The sequence below is a fragment of the Mugil cephalus genome, chromosome 10 (genome assembly GCF_022458985.1).
Source record: "Mugil cephalus isolate CIBA_MC_2020 chromosome 10, CIBA_Mcephalus_1.1, whole genome shotgun sequence".
Taxonomy (NCBI): domain Eukaryota; kingdom Metazoa; phylum Chordata; class Actinopteri; order Mugiliformes; family Mugilidae; genus Mugil; species Mugil cephalus.
In genome coordinates, this window is record NC_061779.1 from 22,266,125 (window position 1) to 22,290,547 (window position 24,423).

Genomic DNA, 24,423 nt, shown 5'->3' on the forward strand with positions numbered 1-24,423 from the left:
ATACAACAATCCCATCTCTTACCTTGTGACAGCCACATGTGTGTACTTACGCACACAGACCGAGCTACGTGTACTGTGGATTCACTCCATCCATCTGTAAAGAGTCACATTAGTTATTAGTATCAGGCTGTACATTTTTAAAATTAAGGTACAAGATTCCTGATATCATTATCAACTGAGGGTCATATGTTTCAATGCCACTGTTTTTAGTGGGGAAAAGTGGGGACGACCTAGATACACATTGCAAGAACTTGCAACATATTTTCTATATGTAATGCAAGCCATTTATGTTTTGACACATCAGTGCGGACACAAGTTGACATCTAATAAGTATTTCCATTAACATGTACGCCCATCAGACATAACATTATGACCACCTTCATAATATTGTGTAGGTCTCTCTTGTGTCTCAGTTGTGACTCACACTGAATGGACATGGACCTTCTGAGAGTGTCCTGTGATGACAACATAATGTTGCTAGTGGGGTCTTTGTGTCCTACGGGTTGAGGGGAGGGGCCTCTGTGGACTGGACTTGTTCTATGCATCCCATAGACAGCCAGTTGTAAGTCAGTTGTAAATTTTCCACACCTCGTGCTATATATATATACATATATATTTTTTTTTTATTTTATTATTATTTTTTTTTTGAGTTGTTCCTAAAGCATTTTTGTGTGTGTGTCTCTGTGTCAGGCTGCATCCTGCTGGGGATAGCTGCTGCCATCAAAGAGTGTCATTGCTATGAGGTGGGGGAGGTGGGGGAGGTGTGGGTGTCTGGTCTGGTCGGGTCTGGTCTGGTCTAGGTGGGTCTGTGTCTAAGTAACATTCACATGAATACTAGGTCCAAAAGTTTCCCAGCAGAACATTTAATTATCACAACATGGTCAATGTTATTCACTTCTCCAGTGGTTATAATGTTGCGGCTGATAAGTAATGTAAACAACCAAATCTTTGTGGCAACAATTAAAAATAAAATGTTCTTCCAAATTAATCTACAAGCTTTCAGAGTTTACTGGAATAGCAGACAGTGTTAGACAACATTCCCATGAGACATTTGGCATCCACCACGTTCATGGACAACCACAAAACACTGTTGTGCCACCAATGTTGAGTCCCACAGTGTGAGTTTCTGTTTCTCTTAAGGCTATTAATATATTATGTTTACTTCTTGATAACTGGGCTATGATCTCCCACACCAAATCCCTAATGAATACAAAAAGAAAAAAAAAAAGTCTTTCACAATAAACACAAGCAGTGATAGGGAGGTTTTGATTAGGGCTGTTGTCAAAGCAACATTCATCATTCTCAATATGGCTTGTTTCTGGTAGTCACCTTAATTAAGGATATTTAAAGTTACACAGTTCAAACTGAGTCCAGAGTTTTACAGAGACATCTCTAATAACACTAATCAGATCGACCATAGCACGCAATTTGTTAAAGAGCAGCAAACAAACACACTCTCGTACTGTAGGTCAACACACATGATAAAAGCCTGTCAGTGTCTGCAGGCAAGCTGAGAGTCTGTGAATTAATCTAATTGAGTATTGTGTTGAGCGTAAAAATGTGGAAGATAAATAAAAGCATTTGATACTGATTTTCTTCTTTTCTTCTTTCCTTCTTTTCTTCCTTTTTTAATTACTATCAACATATATTAGACATACATCAAACAACAGATAGATAAACGACAGATAAAAGACTGGAATCAAAATTATGTGTGCTTGTGTGCGTAGTAGTGATAACAGTGATAATCATATTTACAATTAAAACAATGAAAATATAGTAATATAGTGGTAATGGGAATTATAATAAGGCTTGTGGAAGTAATAACGGTAACTTCAATGACTGCAAAAATAGTAACAATAAAAATGATTCTGATAATAATAGTAAGAGGGAAGGAGGGAGGATGGATGAGGTGTGCGAGAAGTAGAGGATGCATAAAATGTAGCAGGCAAATTTAGATGCCTCAGGTCTCTACAACTGTCGGCCACCAACATTTATAACACTGCAATAATATTATCATCACCAACCTAACCTACACCGTTTCATCATGTGTAGGGAGAGTGGAATGATAATAGGTTCTCTGGCAAAACAAATGGATCAGTTGTTTTTTACCCCCTTGGATAGAAAATGAATGTTGACCAGATTTTTTTTACCTTTTTTTCTTTTTATTAATCCTGAGTGTGTGTGTGGGAGTGTGAGCATGTGTGTGGTAGGATATCTTTCTCTGTGAGGGGATGATGATGTTTCCAGTGAGATATAATCAGAGAGTAGGTTTTTCCAGTGAGCCAAGTGTAAGGTGATTTCCAGTTCATAAGCATGGTTTTCTTGGTGATGATTACGGCCACAAGGAGTCACAGTCTACTGTGTTCACTGTTGAAGTTGAATGATGAGAAGTTGCCTAGTAGGCAGAGTGATGGTAATATTGAGTGTTGATGATGATGCCATCCTCTCAAAACTGCTGTGAGTCGGTAGTATTATTATTTACACTGCTAATATTCCACTTTAAAAGCAACCGTTTAAACTTTAAAAGGCTGCTTTTGGCCGTAGTTACGCTAGTGGATAAAAATTATGTGGCCAGAAAAAAAAAGTGAATATCCCTGTTTGCGAATCAGAAAACAAGATGAGAGGCCACAGACGGTCACAGTCACAGGAAGTGAAAGTGAAAGTCGCAGGAGACCAGTAAACGGACTCATCAGCAGCCCGAGCATCAAGTCACGTCATCCCAACTGTGACAGTAATGACTAAATTTATCAGTGGCACCGATGACGGGGGCATGTCATTGTCATAGGTGGGATGGCTCGGTTATGTTCAGCCAGTAGATTGTTTGTTTTTACACACTTGACACAGGTCAAATGTTTAGTGATAAAAATCACTTCCCCCGTCATTCAGCTCATTTCTGAGTAATTCGAATGCTGTTGTCAGAAAAAGAAAGAAAAAAGAACAGCAGGAGAAATTTGTTATTTCACCATCTCTGTGAAAGTGCCTGTGCTTCGGGGCACTTTCACATTAACTGCACGCAGCAAGAGAAAAGAAAGCCAGGCCAATGCACCTCCGGGAACAGTTCCAACCGGATTAATCTTGTAGTATAAGACCCAGTTTGATTTATGCAAAGTCACGCTGCAGGCTCGTCACAGACGTCTCTTCACGGGTTGCTGCAGGTCACAGCTAGTGCTGTCACATACAGTAATGTCACAGGCAAAATCAAAGACTGATGCATGGTGAGGGGATAGTTCACTGCAAATTTCAACACTGTCTCAAAGACTGAAGACTAACAAATTAGTTTTATACATCATGTGTTTTGTTCCAGCACCAGTGTTTGAAATCCTCAAACTGCAGGATCATGTATGGTAAGTAAGTATGCCAATCAAAGCAATATTGTGTTTTCCCAATGTAAAATATTGACATTTTGCCGACTCTGGATGTTACACAACTGGAATCCGACTCCATAACTCCACACACAACCCTAACCCTCACCTAACTGACTGCCACCCATGCTTACTAATATTAACTCGTAGTATCATCCACAGGCACGTACCCCATGCATGTACGATCAGTCGCAATGAGGTGACACCTTTTCTGCACTGCAGGCGTTGCCCTCATGGGGTTTCCTCTGCCCTGGTTGCAGTGGTTTTAGGAGTGACGTTACACCTCAAAACAGCTCCCCTGTTCTGTCATGCATTCCACGGATGCCAACATAGGAGAGTAAGATGGAGGCCAGGTTTCTTGTCTCACACATAGAGCTTAGCAACACACACACACACACAGGCACGCACGCAGATTATGACTCCGGGATGTGAACACGCAAATACACCCTTGCTCTATTTTGGGAAGATCTAAGGTCATCTGTCAAACCAGCAGTTGCCAGTCAACTGACATCACAAGACACAACACTTTGTGTTCATGAGTGTGTGTGTGTGTAATGTGAAGGTGTCTTTGCATACAAACATGTTGCATGAGCAGGAATTGAGTAGGGCAAGAGCTGTGTGTGTGTGTGTGTGTGTCCTTGGGGATGACTTGTTTTCCTGAAAGACCCAGACAAGGCTGAATCATACGCGGTACACAAAGACACAGTTTGACAAAAACAACGGTCAGAAAACCTTTCGCCTCACATTTGTCCTCCAAGCCCTCAGTTTAATTTGAAACATGGCGGCTTCAAATGAGGTAAGGATGAAATGATGACAGAGGTGACAGAAGTGAGTCACCCCTCCTTGTGGCATTCACATTCTCGAAAGTGGGAATTTTTCAGAAAGTTCACTTTTCACGGATAACGGAAGTAAATTAATTTCTCTGAGGAAAGTAAGTTTGTGCGTTGCGATTTATTTGTGGGGTTTTTTTGTAACAGCATTGCATGCCTGAAGAAAATGTTGGTGTCCCTAATGGCTTCATCTTTTCACAACCGACAGTGTGTGCACACAACTTTGTGTCATAATAACTTGATAGTTGTATTTAAAGGCAGCATATATCTGATTTTTCACATTTTTCTTCCATGGGTTGAACTTTATGGTATATGTTAGAGAACTGATGTCAAACAGAGTTATCGAGACAAAATGTGAAGTGGTTTTGCTCAATTGACATGTGATTGGTGAATAACCACTGCCTCTTATCCTCCTCATGCCCAAAAAGGAGATTAGAGGTTGGTCAATACAACACAAATGATTTGTGGGTCTTGAATATTCAGCTAGATGTTAGTACTAAAATATAGCCAGTGCAGTTAATCATACCACAATGGCATAACCTATTCTCTATTTAGACTTAAAACAACAACAACAACAGCAGCACTGTTACACAAGTCATCCTGGGTGCTGCTTTTCTCTTTTCTTTTTCTGTATCCTGTATCCAACAGCTGATGGCATTTTGAGGAGAATACTTCCAGCAGAGAGCAAGGAGAGAGGACGCTGAGAAATAATCCTCTCCAATCCTCCTGTTAATCACCTACATCATCCTGGCTCCACCCCAAACACACACACTTGAAACAGTTTTCAATGGACTATTAACTGGGACACCTGAATTTTTTACTTTTTAACAGTGGATTTTTAAAACCAGATTTTGCAGTGATTCCAGACAAACGTACTATTACCGAGCACGGCAGTGTTTTATATAATTTGCCGCTTGATCCTGTTGTTTTACAGCACTTGCTTTATGGCTCGTTTATATGAGAGATTTATGAGAGATGCTAAATCTGTGGTAGCTTTTTAAAGGTGCACGTTAACATCCATTTCTAAATAAGAACTAAAGGTGATACAATGTGTGTATTAATATCACAGAACTGGTTGGGACCCACGGAAAGTCATGGATCGACTTTCATCAGGTCACACTTTATTGGTGTGTAAGTGCGCGTGTGTATGTGTGTAATGGTTATGTGGCAGGTAGAGTTACAAGGCTAAATACAATGGCTGCTAACTTTGTGATTTACATAGATGACACACCAGCAGAGACGTGAGCTACAACCACACGGTCTGTGTAAAGAGAAGTTATAACTCAAAGTGGACCTGAGAGAATCACTGCAACCAGAGATTTTATAGACTAATCACTCATAAATCTGCTAAACAAAAATCTATGGAGCGAGACCATAACTCTAAACATGACAGTAGTATCACAGAATTCATACCCCTCATTCCAAAAACAGCACGACTCTCCAGTCATTTAGATAAAGGCCTGATATTGTTGCTCAGTGGCTTAGAGGACGTTGGATATGAAATAGTCCAACTTAGTCAGGCGTCATTCTATGCACCAAACATCTGTTTAGTTTATTTCTTGTTCATTAACTTGTTTACACTGTAAGATATATAATATTTAAGGATAGATCCCCTTTATAGGTTTTGCAACAAGGTCAAAGGAGGCAGACTCACTAACGTTTTTGTATGTGTACACTGCTGACAGTAAGAATGAGAGAGAAAATGAAAGAAGCAGAAAGCGAGGGAAAGGCACCAAAAAGAAACATCATTCTGAACAGCAATCAAAATTGTAATAAGTAACTTATTAACTTATTTAAAATTTGGGAAGATCAGTGATTAGAGCATATTAGAATACATTTCTTTAGTTGGGTCTCCAGCACTTCCTGGATCAATTTACTAAATGAATGTACAGCATATTAAATCTTTTTTGTGACTGTTGGTTACATTAGTAACCCAGGGTGCAATGTCAGATAAACTGTAAACGTGGTCATGGAGATACACAGTTCAACAGTTCACTATGTTTACAGTGCTACAGTGCTGAGAGAGGAACCACAGAGCCAAAACTCCACGATCCTATATACGACAATGAGACGTGCTCCTGACACTGCGCTGTCCTTTGTCAATTCAACAATTGGCCACAACGCATAACAATAACCTTCTACAGAAATCATCAGAGTTTCATAAACACACATTAAACATGTGTGTAGTGTCATGGTAATTTATCCTTATAGCTTCAAGATGAGAGAAACTTTCTGGCATTATATCTGCAAAAGACGGAAAAAAAATCATTTCAAGTGACTTATAGCTACATATGTTGAAATTTAAGTTTAACATTAATAGTAGTCCACTGCACTTTTTGTATATATGCCAGTGCTTGTTTCTTTTTTATTCTATACCCTACACTTTTTACTCTTGCTATTTTTGCTGCTCTCTTATATGCCTTTGTAAACTGCAGTTTCTCCATTGTGAAACAAATCAAAATGTTCTTAAACCCATGTGTTGCCAATAAAATTTTAAACACTTACGCACGCAGACGCAGAAAGAAAGAAAGTTTATTATCCAGGTCCGCTGGGCCAAAAGGTGAGGTACACACCGCAGGCCACATTCCCGGACTGGCAAATCACCCTGAGCCCACCGTGATGGGACGCCCTCGATGCCATAGCAACCCAAATGTCAGGAGACTGCTGAAAGAAGGGGAAATAAAGGCAAGTCCCACAGTTCACGCACTGTACGGTTCTTACCCGCAAAGAACAATGTGTGCACAATCATTCCAGTCCAAGAAACAAACTCAAACCTGTGAACGTCAACACTATTTGGCAGACTGTCCTGCAGCTGAAGATGTGAAACGGATATACAATATGGACTCAATCTTAGAGACATATAGCAGATCTAATGCATTAAAATAATTGGCTCATCTAATATTAAGTGTTTATGTCAGGTTTACAGGTGCAGCCAGAGATTTATGAACTTTGGACAGTTGTTCTCTGCCTTCAGTCACTTCTTGGTTAAGCTAAACATCTGGGAAAGCAGCTATACTTTTAATAGTTGGCTGCCTCAAAAGGGGGTCATATTTATGGTGTTTTCAAGAAAAGTCCATATGAGCCCCGTTGTGGCATCCTCAATGCGTGGTCAGAAGTGAATGGTAAATCACTTTATTGTAATTTAGTAATGGAGTTTTCTTTGTAAGTTTATACGTCTAAGAAAAATGTGGATATCGAATGCCAAGCATTTTATGTACACAGCTCACTATGTCATAACCACAAGCTTGTGGGTTTCACTTAATGACAAAAAAACACGAGTGCGTTACATAGTATACTGATGACTGCATCGTGTCGTCTTGTTATTTTATTGTGGTTGTTTTATTGAACATGAACTCTGCATCAGGGAGCAGCGGAGGTAATGCTAAAAACAATAAACGGACATTTTCTGGGGACAGCCCGCTTCCTCTCCCCGCCATGTCTTGAGACTGAGTCAGTTAGACACTATAGGGACAACATGGTTATTTATAGACTGAGACTTGGAGACGCATTCCCATGCTGCAACAACACGGTGTCCGTTTATGTGCCCACGGTTAAACCATGTTTTAAGTCGGTCTCATATCCTCACAAGAAAGATTTGTATCCAGTATGCTGTGGAAAGGGATCTGCTGGTTAAAAAAAAAAAAAAAAAAAAAAAGCCGCTGTCAGCGGATCTGCATCTGTGAATTTCTGGTTACAAGGTTGCCACTTGAACCGCACACCTTGTATGGAGCACGTCAAAAGCACAGCAAAATGAATATGTATCTCTCAAAGTCCGTCTGTCATGTGTTAACACATTGGTGACGAATTACAATCAGTTGTAATGCTCTCAAGATGCCACTGATGACGTGTCTGTTAACATGAGATTAGCGCCAGCTGATAAAACTCACACAGGAAAGACGTGGCTGCTCAGAGCAGGGGGTGGATATTGAAAAACAGTGGGAGAGACACATAAAGACCAGCTGAGGTCATGTTTTCCATAATACCAAATTTAGAACAAACCACTGAAATGAAAATATGAAGAAATATTAAGAGACTTTTACCCCAAAACTAGGAAAGGCCGTTTCTTTTTGAGCATTATTGTGTGATTATTGCGTGCTTGTTAGTTTTCATAGATTGTATGCTTCTAACACTTCTACCAAGTGCAGGTTTAAGTTCACCCACCCCTCATTTATCAGAATGTGTAACTTTATCTACTGTTCTGGATGGCCCGGAAAAGTAAATTATATCAATAGAGATGCTTTTTTATTACAGGTGCTACCATTTGGTGAACACTGATCCAAAGTTATGGCACAGCACCACAATAATACAGTCAACTCAATTCAAAGGTCACCCACCTCCCCTGTTGAGTCCCTGCTCCTCCCTGTGCTGTTTACACACTACATCACGTAAAACAGCTACATGTTTGGAGAAGCGTGGACGCATGTTCACTGGGGCATACGTTTACACCTCAGTGGATGGAAGAAACATGGAATGAATATCCATCCCAAACCCTCACATTGAAGGAATAGCATTATGTAAGATGTGTTATGTTAAAAAGCAGAACTAATTTACAAAATAGACCTCGGTGTGTCTACTATATACATGATTACGGGCAACTAAATAACAGGGAAAGACTGTGATCTTAACTGCAGCAGTCTAGCCGTCAGTCTGTCTAGCGAAGAGATATATGGGGGAGAGACTCTCTCAGAGGCTGAGGCTTAGTTGGATAAAAGACGCGACAGAAGACAAAAGTGAAAGGTGGAAGATGAACGGGCTCTTCAGTGAAGAGAGTGGAAGGAGGACACATATTACAGGACAACTAACTGAAGCCATGAAGCCCAGGGGAGAAGAGGAGGGAGGGGAGGAGAGTGGATCTGGGAGGGTGAAGTGAATCGGTCAGCTTGTTCCCAGAGCAGCTTCCCAGCAAATCACAGCATGACTTCAGACTGCACTTACGGCAAAGACACACACAAAATGAGAAAACAGATACACGTGAATGTGTATATGGGTGCAGGTCTCTTTTGATTGCTTCAAATACAGCAATAGTTGCATAGTCTCTGGTGTTAAGATGTTACTGACCTACAAACTCACAGGCTGTTCTTCTCTTTATTGACGCTCTGCTATTGAACTTTATGGCAGTTTGTTTGACTTACGGTTTAGCATTACCAAGACTGACTTTGCTGCACCATCCAACCGGATCATACAACTGTTCAAACATCTGCAGCTATCCCACAACACAAACACAACTGCTTGGTTAAGGCTAGCCCTCACAGTACAGTTAAGGACTTCATAAATAATTGCCAGTTTCTTATCTTATCAACTAGTGATATAATATCTTCAAAATTAATTTGGCTTTATAAGAGCAGAAAATTTGGTAACTGTGACAGTTAAGAGATGTTAAAATGTTATACCCAGAATTGCATGTTAAAATTTCAATACCAGTATTATAGGTGTTTATAGTGACTTTTCAACCAACAGAGGACTGGTTTGAATCTCACTGGCAAATTCACTTCCGCTTATGTGACCAAAAAAAGGATTAGAACCTACAATACAGTTCCTACAGGACTGGAGTGTCACTGTAGTGGTGCAATCCAAATGCATTATTTTCAATGTTGTTTTCACCGTGTGCACTCAGCACACAGTCCAATAACTACACTGTAACATTGCTGATCATCCAGGAGAGAGGTGTAGTCAAGTCTGCGTGAACTGCAAAATGAGTAGTGGATATCGATGGCAAGTGAAATACAATCATATGCTGGTAAAAATGAAATACAAAGCTTTTATGATGCAGTGAAAACCATCCACGGCCCATGAAGCTGCTCAGTCTCCCCCCTGAAGTCTGACGACGGTACAACACTCATCAAGGACAAGAAGCTCATCACCAATAGATGGGCAGAACACTTTGAAGCCCTCTTGAAACAGCCCTGCCCAAACAGACCCGTCAGTCTTGGATGAGCTACCTATCCATCCCACCATCCAAGACCTCAATCTCCGCCAACCTTTGAAGAGGTTAAATATGCAGTAAGGTTTCTGAAGAACGACAAAAAACCCCTGGCCCTGATAGTGTCCCTGTGGAGATCTTCAAACAGAGAGGCTACCTCTGCACTCCATCTGCGCCAACAGCTTGGGCATTTCAACACTGGCTTTTTGCTGGCAAAGTCCTGACCAAAGTCATGCTATACAGACTGGTGAACAACATCATGGAGGAACTGCTGCCTGAACCACAGTGCGGGTTCAGAAGGAGCAGGAGCATTGTGGACATGGTGTTCACAGAAGTGCGGAGAACAACACCAGGACGTCTTCATAGCCTTCATTGACCTGTTGAAAGCCTTTGACACTGTCAACAGGGACAACAGGCTGCCCAAAAAAGTGTTTCAGTCTCCTCCAACAGTTCCACATGGGGATGATGGCACGTGTCACTGCTGGAGGACAGTAACATGAGCCATTCAGGGTGAGCACTGGTGTACGTCAGGGATGCGTCCTAGCTCCAGTTCTTTTTAACATATTCCTCCTGTGTGTGACAAGAAGGACAGTGGGTTTATTGTGGACTTTAGACTCGATGGAAATCTGTTCAACATCAGAAGTCTACAGGCGGTCACAAAAGTGACTTCCGAGCACATCATCGAGCTACAGTATGCACATGACTGTGCAGCACCGCAAGTTACCCTCACAGCTCCCGTAAGTGCCTATGGCAGGCTGGGTCTTTCTGTAAATGTAGAAAAGACTGAAGTACTGTATCATATAAAGACCAACTTAAAATCCTGATGAAAAAGTGCTGCTGGAGGACCCTGCCGTCAAATGCTCCACCTGACGGACGCTCTGACAAACTGGAGGGGGACCGAGGTGATCAACGGACCAGGAAAGGAGACACGAAGCTAGTAACACATCTACACCCCCACTCTGTGGCGTCACCTGTTCTGTCTGTGACAGACAGTGCAGATCATGGACTGATCTCTACAGTCACAATAGCTGTGGCCACAATAGCAGAGGCAGGGCGGTCATCATCAGACGCGATGGACAACCTAAGAGACAGGTAATTGTCTCTGTAGTTTCCATGCTAAACCCTTTTTTCTGCAGCATTATGTGACACCATTGTATCTATGTTTAGTATACATAGTTATACATCGATCATGTATAACATTATGACCATCTTCCTCATAATATTTAGGTTTCCCTTGTGTCTCCAAAATAGTTGTGCTTGTCACAGAATAGACATGGGCCTTCTGAGTGTGTCCTCTGTTGTCTGGTAACAGAATGTTGTTAGTGGGGGCCTTTGGGTCCTGTGGGATGAGGGGAGGGGCCATTGTGCATCATCCCACAGATACTTGATCAGAGTGGAATGTAGTGGATTTGGAGGTCAGGTCAACACCTTGCGCTGTTTTTCATGTTTTCTGAGTCGTTCCTAAACTGTTTTTGTGTGTGTGTCTGTATCAGACTGCATCCTGCTGGGGATGACTGTCATGTGCTACTGGGTGAGGGTGGCCTGGTCTGGGTGGGTGACACATGTATAAGTAACGTCCACACAAATGCCAGGTCCAAACATTTCCCAGCAGAGCACTGGATTGTGTTTATGTCTCCTGTCAGTGGTCATAGTATTATGACTCACAGGTGTATATTCTCTATTGGATTTATTTCAAAGAACGTGTGGACCAGGACTGGAATATTCAAAACAAAATATTCAAAACACTGCAATCAAACAAGGTTTATCACTTTACTCATTGTCTGCTCATGTGAGACTGGTGACTGGAAGTCAGGCGCCCACAGTAAAAACCCCAGGCAGGACTGGGAACGTCACTGGTCACATGGCTAACTGAGTCTGATTCACAGAGAGTCTCCAGTGGCTAAAGAGACAGATAAAATTAGTTAGCAGAAATCGCATCTCTGAGGGAGCTCCCGTAAATCCACATGTTTCCAGCTTTGCACAACAGGTGTTGGGATCTGGAAAGTGCAAACAGCGGCTTATACGGGAATGGCAGGCAGCTTGTCCGTTAGCTATCGTGTCACATTCCAAGTTCCTTTCCGGGCAGCCTGAAAAACACCAACAATAACAAGACTGAACTGGGAACAGGGACTGGCTATGGTAGAAGGTTCTGCTGCAGGAAACGCACTGGTTCAGGAACATTAAGATACTCTCCCAAACCCAAATCAAGCGTTCAGCCCAAACATGATTTGTGTTTAATGATGTGATGTTCCCTTCTTGTACAAAATGTCCCAATCTGTGCCTCTGGACATCTCCTCAACATCAGGCAGCCGTTCAAATCAGGCACAGCGTGGTGCATTTCTAGCCCGTATAGTAGCAACAAAAGGCCTTGGACCTATTATACAACCTGTTGCATTCACTGTGGGTTCTTCTCATTAAGTCACTCAATTCACACATGTTCGCACACATGCACACTTACACACAGAGGTCCCTCCACAGAAAGTGGAACTGCACAATGTGCATAAGTCCACAACCTCACCTATATACACAAAAATCTACTATTAGGTATTTTCTCAATACTTATGGCAAAAGCGTGAGGGGTAAAGAAACAAGATGTCGATGTTTGTGAATGAGGCAGTTGCCGGTAAGGAGTTTAGGAAAAGGTTGTGCTTTCGTGTAATACTTAAAACCATTAGAGGCCCAGCTTAAGGCAGGAGCCATGTAAAGCGGTCATGGACGTTGTCATGGTTACTGCGAGTGATGTACTGGTGGAAAGGTACATGGAAAATTGAGTTAAGCAAGTGCTGCACTGAATTTACAGTGTTTTGTCATTGTTGAGTGGTATTATGTCTGAGCCGTCTGTGTCCGTGGCCACATTACAGAGCAAAAACAGAGACAAAAAAAAGTTACTAGTAGGTTTTTATCGCCAGCAAGTGGTTCATAGCTTTGGTCTTGTGGGACTTTCCTTCCACTCCTTCACAAATCTTGGTCATTGGTCTCTGATGTCACTCTTGACAGTGTTAGCCTAAAATGGTACTCGACGCAAGCTATTGAGTGCCTGGTGGAAAACAGGATAAAGACAAGACTGAATGTACTTTTCAGAAAAGCAAAACAAAAAACATTTTGCTTTTTTCCAAAATCTATCCAAGCACTAAATTCAACTTGAAAAGATTTTTAACTCTTTGACTCTCATCTAAGGCTTCCTCCATTTTGCTGACTGTTGGGGACTCACTCTGCTCTGTTTAGCAAGCTGATTACATAACCACGCAATGATTTTCAGTCTTTAATCCATTTCATTTTGTCAAGCTCGCTTAGCTCTGGTACGGCTCTTTGCACTAGTCTTGGCTGTTAGAGCTCATGTTTACAAAGACCTTGTTTGATCTGCCAGACAGTTTGTTCCTGACAGCTTTTCTCCTCTGCGAGAAAGTAACACAAAACAACTTTCTTCCATTTCCCACTTAAATCAGAGGTGTCTATGCATTTACCAAGGACGTGTTTTGCTATATGAACTGTTTACTTAGAGCAATCCGTACCACATAAACAGCTATGTAGAGAGCAACTGTGATTGGACTTGCACCAGGAGGGTTGAGGTTACATATCCAGTGACCTGATGTCTAAATATACTCACATATAACATAACACCAGGAATCACCCCAGAGATGTAACATTAGTTTCTGCAACTCCACATTTTTTCACTTTAAGGTTTATCCCCAACCTTTCTCTGCACAATTTATGACCAAGTCGCATGTCCAACACACTGAAATAATCTTGCAGATCATCTGACTGTTTAATTACACATCTGACAGTGAATTTATGCCAAGGTGAAAATAAAACGGGATGGAAGTGTAGCACTGGATTTAGAAACAACCACAGTATCATCTGATTAAAAATGTTCCTCTAAACAATTTTATCACCTCTTTTGGGTGCCATTACAACACTGATAACACATTTTTTTTGCTTGCTGTGTTTTGCAAACAATATGATCACATTTCATTGGGTTTACATGACAAACTTGTTATTACATCTTGGTATGTGATACCTGACCCAAATAAAAGTGTGACCCTTCAGAGTCAACACTGGCAAAAATGAATGTTTCAAATTCTGTGTTACTGCCTGTAACGTACTATATAAGGTACATGGTCTTTTTTTTGGAGGCCTGTGTCACGTTAAAAAGCGTTTTGACATGTCGGGAACGAACAAGACAGACAGAACTGTTTCACACAAATTCTCTCCATTTATTTGTTTTCCAAAGAATAGTACTGATCAAAGTTTTAGATCTGGTGCTCATTTTGAAAGGGCAGCAGGCTCTGATATTATCAATAAACAGCCCAGAAACATGGAGAACTTGCATCCCAAACTACAACATACAATGTAATGTCCTACATTCAGGTTCCATTTAGAGACTAAAGTGAACTCTTCAAGAGACGAGTAGAGCAGCCACTCTGCTCCTTCACTTTTTACAGTAACTGCATCCTCCTAAAATACTTCCAAGTTAAACGAGACCAAATATCATTTCCATTTTACAACATTTTAACAAAAGACATTGTGGAACTGAGTTCAGTACTTTGTATCTCACTGATTTTAATAAAGAAACTATTTAGTGTAATTAGTTATATGTGTATACTTCCTAAACAGTTAATCAAAATAAAAGAAACTCACCAAGGCAATATTCATAATAGGAACATGCATGTTGTCTTGGATTTAATATCTAACAAACGGCCGTTATTATGGGAGCGTACCAATGCAAACAAAAAAGTATCACTGCTGATATCCCAACCAGGTTTCTGAAACTGGAGTTTGATTTAGCATCACTGAGAACTCTGAGCTCTCAGGCACAAACAGACTGACAGAAAACTTTTTCAAGTTGTGTTACTGTAGACTGAATAAATAAATAAAATCAGCCTGACCACAGCCGGACCCATTCTTCTGCTTAGCCTCTCTGAGAACACGGTTATGATATAATCATTAGTGTACCATTATAGTGAAATAATGAGTCGACGAATTCCGGTGGAACGGCAAACGTTCCTGTTTCAGTGTGAGGCAGCTGTTATTCAGTTTGTCGTCCGTGACTTTAATGTGCTTCCTGTCTTGTTTCAACAGCTGATATTGGTTACAAGCTCAGTGCGAAGCACAATGTTGTCCGCTCTACTTAGCCATGCTTTTCACAGTATCACCATTCACACTGTCCACATCTCAGATTATGAAAAGAAAGTCCTTCATTTTCTCCACCTTAAGTTCCTCACTGTGAGAGGACTTTACAGGTTCTTGGCTGTAAATCGCATCTTGGTACCCGGCCTGTGGCCCTCTGGCTCTGGGTAGATTGTCCTGAAGGTCAAGTTGATGCGTGGGCCCCTGTCATGGTATTCTTTAGCCACTTGATGCTAGTGGGGACACACAGACAGACTGATTATTACACTCACATATTTTGAAATATTTGTTGTTGTTTTTTATTAAGTTGGGAGGTTTGGCCATTTCAAATGTTCAATTCAGGATTAATGTCAGAAAATAGATATTTTATAGTTTATGTTCGTAACCAAGAACAAACTGCTGGAACGCTGCAAACTCTTGTTTAAGTTTCATCATTTGCTCTTTTTCAGCCTGGTCCGTGCATATTTTAGCCACAAACTACACCATTTCTTCACCTTCCACATACACGCTAAATCTGCCTTTGCAGCCTTTACTAAGCAGTGTTAAACAGTTATACAGTTTGTTGTGCAACAACATAGACAGTTGTTTTCTCCTCTGTCAACTTCAGCACATTCCCATGTCTGGACTTCGCACATAAAACTATGACTGCCTTGATTTACTTGAGTGTCTTGTGCCACACAAATACACACATCCCTCCTTCACCTACATCAGAAAAGGAGGGGAAGGGTTTTGCTTATCCAAAGCAGTGTCAAAGGACAGACTCCGGAACAGGGGGAAATAACCCTGTATCCATTTTCGAAGAAATGGAGCAATGGAGTATTTCAGCAGGGCTGACAGCTTAAGTTAAATATTTAGCACTCGCCTCCAAACTTCTCGGCCTGAGTTGGCTGGTTTTGTTAGGCCGACATGATTGCAATGACAGAGAGAGGATTAATGGCTGCAGTGTTCTTCTCTCTCTGGAAAGGTCTTTAAGAAGCAATAAAGCCTTTGTTGAGATACTTAGGAAGGTGTCGCCATAAAACACCTGTGACCTTTTTTTCTTTTAAGCTTAAACCTCTTTTTCACCGTCTCCATAGTTCCTTCTTACTTCACCCCTCCACTCTTTTGTTTATCTCTCACTATGTTCACTTTCTTTTTAGTAGGAGGGTACTGTGGCGTGAAAAGGCTCTACACGACCATATGATGACATTGGCGGCGCCATGTATAACATTCTTATAGGAATTGTGTTACATACTAGTGAATAAAACAAAGAACACATGTACATTCATGCTAAGTCGGTATTTTACTATAGTCACTGATGCTTTCCACTTTAAGAATACTAGACACTAAGGTATATGTATTTCCACAAGGGTCAATTTACAGCTGGTGGTGTACATGGTATACCTGCAAATAAGGCAGACTTAAGTAGTACGTCCTATTTTAGCTGTAACTTATGCTTTTATCTGCTTGGTCATAATGAAATTCAACCTATTCTAATATGAATAACAGTCGCTGCCTATCATCAACAGAAACTAGCTACACACTTACACTTTCTATTAAATGGGCTTTCCATTCATATACACGCGGCTGCTGTCCCTTATTGTAAAACAGATGACTTTCATTAAGCTGAAGCTCAGCTCTTCTCTCTAGGTCACTCTATATATCTTCCCCGTCTGTTAATCAGTGGAGGAAAACTGCCTTAAATGCCGGGTTGTGTGTGTTCAGCCAGAAGCACTCACAGGTAACAATGTTACGTCCAGTAGCAGTGTGCAGCAAGCTCTTAATGACACTGAGGATAAGCTGAGTGCATAGATTTTGACTAATAGGACTCAGATTTCACAAAAGGAGGCTAATGTATTATATCGTTAATTGTGGCAGCGAATGCAGCTCAACATCGGACGTTTTCAACCACTCTCAACCTTGGTGACAAAATACAGAAGTGGTTTGACCACGTAAGAGGTGATGACCTGAGCCTGCGGTGTGACGTCTTTTCAAGGAAATCTCTTGCGATGGTGGTGTGTGATTTATATACAAAAGCCCTAAAAAGTAATACTGTATTTTGTGTTGTGTAAAAACAGCAACCAACAACTAAAGAAGAAATTCTAAGAAAAAAAAAAAAAAAACTATTTCTGCCCATGTCTGTCCAGTGACTGATAGTTTTATGGATGTCTTTTTTGCCTTAACGGCCGGTCGCCTTTCTTTTGAGTGGTGGCGCCTACCTGCCAGTCGTCCTGTGTGGCTCCTTCCATCAGCAGGAGTGTGCCATGATTCAGAGGAACCCGAATGCGCTCCACGTAAGTGTAGTCACCAATTTCCTCCTAACACATAAACACAAGGAAAAGCACAATGTATCATCACAGGTGTATACACATACAGCACAACTATAAAGCATGGGTTGACAAAGAAACAGAAACAAAAACCCACAAACTAGTTGGATGCTGATTCTGTTACTAGTTGACTACTAAATCTTCATTCATCTCCTCTACATTGTGACTAATAAAGTCTGCTACCTAAGAACTGGATACTTTAACCACTAAAATAACCCACAGCTATGAAACACTGCTCTCTAAATCCTTAACTGAGACTAAACACAACAAGTGACTTTACCATCTATGTCAAGATTTCACTAGTGTTGACTGTAGTTCTGCACTACGCTGCACTCATCGTCCTCTTTGTATTGTATATGTAAGATTTTCAAAGGAACTTTGTTTTTCTCAAGCAGAGTGCAGGAGAGGCAGGAGATCCTTGAGTGGGAGCCAAATCCTACCACGCATTTAACTCAACTGAAAAACAAAGGGTCAGAAAGAGCGCCTGCAGGTTTTAGATGGCCAGAGCAAATATTCCATGAGACCACTTTAATGAACACTGGATTTATAGCAGCTTTTGTTTTATATATTATGTATTGTTCTATTTTTTGTTTCTTTAAAAGTGTCTTGTTTTCCACATCACGCTGCTCACATGTGCCTTTTAAATTGCCCCCCAGGGACAGATAAAGTTTTCTGAATTAGATTTTAAGGTCAAAATGAGAAAAACAACAAACTAGCCTCATTTCCTAAGACAATATCTTTAAGACATTAGTGTTTATAAGAAGTATTCTGTCTGTACCGCACGATACGGAGTCTTAACTTAAAAATAGAGAGATATACACAGAGAACGGGTTTTCATGCCCAACCACAGTCTCACCGGTGGAGGCTGCTTTCGAAGGCTGAACACTCTGGTGTCACCCAGACTGATGGAGGCAATGGTGGGCTTGGTCCCGAGGGAGGCCTCGTCATCGCTGTGCCAGCCGATGCTGTCGTGGCCATCGCGATACAAGTTACACAGCAGCGAGTTGAAGCTGAGTCCGCTCGCTTGACTCACTGTCTCCCGAAGGGTTGCCAGCAATGGATGCCACTATGAGGAAAAAGTGAGAAAAAGAAAAACTGCTCAGCAGATAATACTAGTAAGTATGAAAGACAAGCATACAGAGAAGAGACAAGTATAGACACAATCATTACATGAACAGAAGTTTCAGTATTTTTGCACTTACTAAGAAAATGATAAATTTTCTAATAAGCTGTTTATAGGCTTAGTGAATATGGCAATAATATTCCCCTTTACACGCAGAGGGAACAGATCCTCAAACACATTCTGGAGAAACAGGCCCCTTGTGATTTTTACAAACAAAGACAAATACAATGATAAATGTGCTGGCGTTCAATTCTTTCATTAAGTTTAAGAGCATTTGTGTTTGTGGGTTTTTTTTCTTCTGAACACACAGCTCGACCCACGGTTTGCATACTATTGGCTACTTGGTTTGAGTCTGACACCCAGAGTCTACCATACACAGGAAACATGTCTAAAGAGTGCTCCTCAAATCTAAATAATGTTAGCATAACGCATGTATTAATCAGAAAATATTACTCTATAAACGGGCCTTATTCAAATAATGTTGTTTACATGATGATGCAAATTAGATTTTTTTTATATAGTTGGAATAAAAATGGAAAATTACTGTACATGAGGTCTAACCTCAATTCATTCAAAATATATTTAAAAAAAAATCCATAGATACAACGCTGAAGGTAACTTCCTGTTAAAAGGGTTTTTCCTTGCCACCGTTGCCTTCAGGTTTGCTCTGGAAGTTTCAGGCTGGTTTTTGCATCTTGAGACAATTTGTATTGTTATTGATGCTATATAAATTAAATTGAATTGCACTGTACTCAACTGAATTGAAAAAGGTGTTTTACAGTACTATGTTCTCTTGAGTCTCAGTGCGGTTATCTGACCTGTGTGTTGGCAGCCATGGTGGAGCGAGCGTACGTATAGGGCAACTCTCCATACCAACAGGTGAGCCTGGGCTCCTGGTACGCCTCACCTGAACCACAACACACACAGACAAAATCAATACATCAGAAATAATAACATTTAGCTGAGAAACTCATGTCACAACATGGCAAGAGCCATGTAAATCAGTCATAGAGGTTGTCATGGTTACTGTGAGTGAAGGTACATGGAAAATTGAGTTAAGCAAGTTCTGCACTGAATTTACAGTGTTTTGTCATTGTCGAGTGGTATTATGTCTGCGCAGTCTGCGATCTTTGACACTGTGGGACTTCCCTTCCACTCCTTCACACGTGCTGGTCATCGCTCTCTGACGTCAGTCTTGACAGTGTTAGCCTAAAATGGTACTTGACGCAAGCTACTGAGTGCCTGGTAGAAAACAGGATAAAGACAAGACTGAATGTACTTTCCAGAAAAACAAAACAAAAAACAGTTTGTGTTTTTTGTCCACAAATCAAGTCCTCTGTCTATCCATGTACTTAATTCGACTTGATAAGATTTTTACTCTTTTTACTCTCCATACCAACAGGTGAGCCTGGGCTCCTGGTGTCCCTCACCTCAACCTAAACACACACACAGGGGGCTGGATATTGCTGAAAAATAATATTGAAAATCTATTCACGTAACAAAATGTGGGCAGCTGAGCGATACATCAGAATTAATAACATTTAGTTGAGAAACTCACGTCAGAATTAAACGCTCAAGATAAATGTTTATGAAGTCTGATTCCCTTACCTAGAAACCAGTGGATGTGGACAATTAATTAAAGCAATGACTTAAAACCTTATACCGGTCTCTACAATGGAACCATAACAGCCCTTTCAAAGGGGGGCGAAAACTGACACAGATCTATTCCTACTGCAGCAGAAAGTAACACAAATGTCTAAATTCAATTTCTGCCTCCCTGTCTTTTCCTGAGAGTCTGGGAGCATCTCTCTTTCTTTGCAAACAGCTAGCCTGCTTCCAAGAACCAATTCTATGCCATTAGTGTATTTTGGCCAGCCATCTGGTACGGGAACACGGTGAAACCAAAACAAACTGCCTGGGCAGCCATCACTTTTTATAGTACTGAATTATTTAGGGGCTCTTGAGCTAATATTTATAAATATGTGCAGTCATTTATCAACTTGCAAAAGCTTTGCACGCTCCATAAAAAGGCGCTTATCAGGGACCTTAACCCACCGGTCCTGAGACCAAATGGTCGGAAAAACTGAGTCACTGTATTAAAAGGTGGTTTTAAAGCAGGGGGGGATAAATCACGTGTGGAGGGACATATTGTCAAGTTAATGTTGATGCTCCACTTCTTCCTCAACTGTTCCCCAACCCAAACGTCACATGGACTTTGTTGACAAACTCTGGAGAGTGACCCACCGGGGATTACACAACCCGTCTCTGAGGTCAGTGTTTAGAAATCGAAGCCCCTTGTCTTCCTCATGCTGTTTGTCTGCTCTGGAGCTGTCACAGATTAACACACGAGCTGGATCTGAGCCAGCCGAGAGAAAAGGCTGATTCTGAAGCTTGGCCTCGTGTCAACATGCTCAAAGTGTACAGTCTGAGTACAATGTGTGGGTTTTCTTTCCTTTAAACAAACAATGCCAACTGTTTTTTGATCTTATGCACAAACTGCCATTGTGTGAAAAGAAGGAGCGGCTGCAGTCCCTTTTGGAGCAATTTGAACAATCTTCTGAAATTGTAGTGTACTGACTTGAAGAGAAAGTAATTAACAACATATTCTGCTGTAACATTTAATAATGTTTGGAGTCTTGTCATTATCTTGGTACTTTTTTTATCCGTTCCACAAAAATGACTCAGACATCATTACAATAAGAAGTAAAGCATGTACTGTGATAAAGGCAGAATTAAAATGAGCCCAACAGCAGCCCAGCTGCAGTGGGGAGATTTGTCACCTTCCTGTCTTTACGCCACGTGCTCACATTTCACACTCCTGACAGTATTTACCCACCCTGTCTGTAGTTACTCTTCTGGGACCAGGGGAGCTCTGCTAGCAGTTTGCTGAACATCCAGTCAGCCTCTTCTGGTGGGAGAAAGCCAGGCAGAAGCCGCAGTCTGGACAAATGGACAAAACATGCACACATAACAATAAGGTAAACATACATAATATACACAGTATGTGGCTAATTTGTTGTTTGTTCCTGCATCAATAAAATCCCTGGTTCGAGTATGTAAATCAACCATCTCCTGACATTTCTATTATACGGCAAAAGGCCCCGTCAAAGTAAATAACACACGCAAACAAAACTGACGTTAAAATTTACAGAAGAAAATACTTCAAGACATTTCTTTTCATTTTATTCTTCTTTTACTTCTTTAAGTGCTTAAAGTAACTAAATGGTAATGTATATTTGTAGCTATAAAAAAGTGGCAAGTGAAGTTGGGTGCATGAAATCAATACTTGCTTTTGTGATGACTGCCATCTAGTGGACTTAAAACTCAATCACAGATTCGTCTCAAATTCACTACAGACACCAGCCTGGTAATGTCCTCTCATTTCATCCTCTTTTCCATTTGATTTCACTCTTATTTATCTACACTTCACACTGAAATAAGTTTCCTCTTCACTGTTCTTCAGATCATTATGACCAAGGTGAAGTCGGGTGTTTATTAGAAACATCTATGGGTAGTAATCAACTGAAATTCAAAAGACAAGGATCTATTAACAGCCAGTTACTCACCTGTAATTGGAGGATTTTTTTATTATTCTGTTTTTGACTTTTTGGAAGAAATCCAAAATGTCATGTTGCCTTTGTTTCAGCTTTGTCTTTTGAATGCCCTCTTCTCCAAACTGCACTTACCTGGACACTCCTGATGGCCCATGACTGATCTCATAATCACCCGCCTGCCTGTCCAAAATGTTGGTTTATTAGTCATCTTGTGTGTAGTATACTTGATATTTTGTCACATGAAAGAAAATCTGATGACATCTAGTGAAGCCAGAAACTATGACTTACTCTATCACCTTCTCTGGTGGAACTTCTCTGGTCGGCTGTTACGAATGAAAGACAAATAGATAAGGAATTACCAAACATCCTAAAATTCATTTTGTTAACATGTAATGGTGATTCTGTTTTCTCATGTCTACCTTGGTTGGTTGGTGAAATTCAAAAGTCTTAGTTGTTTTCTGGGGACCACATCCCCAAGAACCAGAGGCTGCGTTGGCATTGTTAGACGGGTTGTTGTTTGGGATAGCACCTTTTTACAAAGAACAAAATGGGAACACATCACACAGGTTTGTAGCGATCAGTAAAATGTGTTTTACATGTTGATGTATTCAATTTAAAGACAAACAAATTGGCTATGGATATGTAAGTGTATTCAAACAACAATGCCTAATTCGGTGAGAGACATGCATAGGGAGCTGACCACTTCACAGTACAGATTACACCTTAAATCACCTGTTGTACCCGAGTGTTTTGGCAGCGGTTTGGCCCAGGAGCCCTGGACTCTGGCACGTTGGCGCTTATCCGACATCACATTACATCTTTCATGGGAGATAGAAAAGAAGCAGAACATTAACATGAGGAAAATTTCTCCACACAGAAAAAAAACAAAAACAAAACAAAGACAACTTTTTTTTTCCTAGATTTCTCTGTACACATTATAACATACAATCCAAACAATTTAACTAAACATCTAAAGGTCAGAACACCACCTTAGGATGTGTCTGTCTTCCATCCACAGACCAAACTTAGTAGTGGAAAGAAAAACACCAAAGAAGAAACTAGCATCTCAAACTAGCATCCATTCAAACTAGCGTAGGCTACGTGTTCTATTTTTCCTTCCCATGTGAATGTATCTCTATGAACGTTTTAGCATTTGGTTTTAGTACTTTAGTTTTGCAACCCCTTGTGACATTTAACCAGCCCTAATGTTAGTTATAATTGCTTTAACTGTTCCATTTAATGTAGTTTTCCAGATTTAGTGTTGCTTCTGTTTTCATCTTTAGTTAAATTTCTAGCTAGTAGCATTTCTGTAGTCGTAAACGTCTATTTGGTTTTAAGCTACAGTAAACTATGGAGTGGCTGAGTCTTCCTGAATTATTTCAGCACTGAGGTACTGTTTTCTGAAGCAATATCTAGCAAGTCTGACTGAATAGTCGGCTACCTACAGTATAAGTGACCACGTGAAGCAGCTAAACGTCTCAAAGTTAGCCTCCTCACATAAACACTTTGTAACTGCCGTCATCTATTTAAACAAACAAACAAACAAACAAAACGGTGACTAACACTAAATCAAAACTTCCAATGTCTTACCTAAGTGACTGCTAAACACAGAAACCCACCGGTTTGACAGCCATATTAGAGTGTTACAGAAAAATAAATCCTACCCGGAACTGAGATGCGAGTTCAGGGTTCCGGTCTATTGTTTTCCATGTGTCCCCATTTAGACTAAGACAGACTTTAATGATCCACAAGGGAAGTCGCCAGGTCATAGTAGCTTATTTGTTACAAAAAATGAGCTGTTGTACAGGTAGATAGAGTAAGGTGTAAAAAAAAGTTCTATAGTATTCAGTTTGGGAGCGGAGCTGAATCAGTCTGCTGGAGAATGAGCTCCTCTGCCGTTTATCCAGTGTCCTCCCGTCCTTCAGTTAGACAAACGTCTCCACTCCCTACGTCAATTTGTCGATCCTACTGATTTCTTTTTTGCTGGTACTACTCCCCCAACAAACCCAAAGTTTGTACAGGGCACTACAACAAGGCCCTTCTTGTACACCCCTCCAGTCCAGTCTGTTGTTCATGTAGACTCCCAGATATTTGTTTCAGTCCACTACTTCCACCACCAGGCCTTGGATGGGTGTTGACCAAACAACATTTGAGTACATTTACTGTTTATTGCTCAAGCTAAGCTTTGATGCAAGTGTGCT

The 24,423-nt window shown here is 40.8% G+C and overlaps 1 protein-coding gene across 3 annotated transcripts; it reads right to left on the reverse strand.

The window, feature by feature from the left end:
- Window positions 1-14,312: 14,312 nt before the first annotated feature.
- alkbh3 (alkB homolog 3, alpha-ketoglutarate dependent dioxygenase) lies at window positions 14,313-23,930 on the reverse strand. Of its 3 annotated transcripts, none has more exons than XM_047595297.1 (10): window positions 23,887-23,930; window positions 22,955-23,040; window positions 22,642-22,751; window positions 22,511-22,545; window positions 22,355-22,402; window positions 21,505-21,608; window positions 19,487-19,575; window positions 18,402-18,611; window positions 17,438-17,536; window positions 14,313-15,472 (listed from the first exon to the last, which is right to left on the reverse strand). In XM_047595297.1, exons 2-10 carry the CDS (start codon window positions 23,028-23,030, stop codon window positions 15,347-15,349), a joined length of 897 nt encoding a protein of 298 aa, XP_047451253.1. In that variant the 5' UTR covers window positions 23,031-23,040; window positions 23,887-23,930; the 3' UTR covers window positions 14,313-15,346. The 3 variants fall into 3 exon arrangements, with proteins under 3 accessions (XP_047451253.1, XP_047451254.1, XP_047451252.1); XM_047595298.1 differs by having other exon boundaries at window positions 22,964-23,040; window positions 23,813-23,904; XM_047595296.1 differs by having other exon boundaries at window positions 23,813-23,904.
- Between the last annotated feature and the right edge of the window lie 493 nt (window positions 23,931-24,423).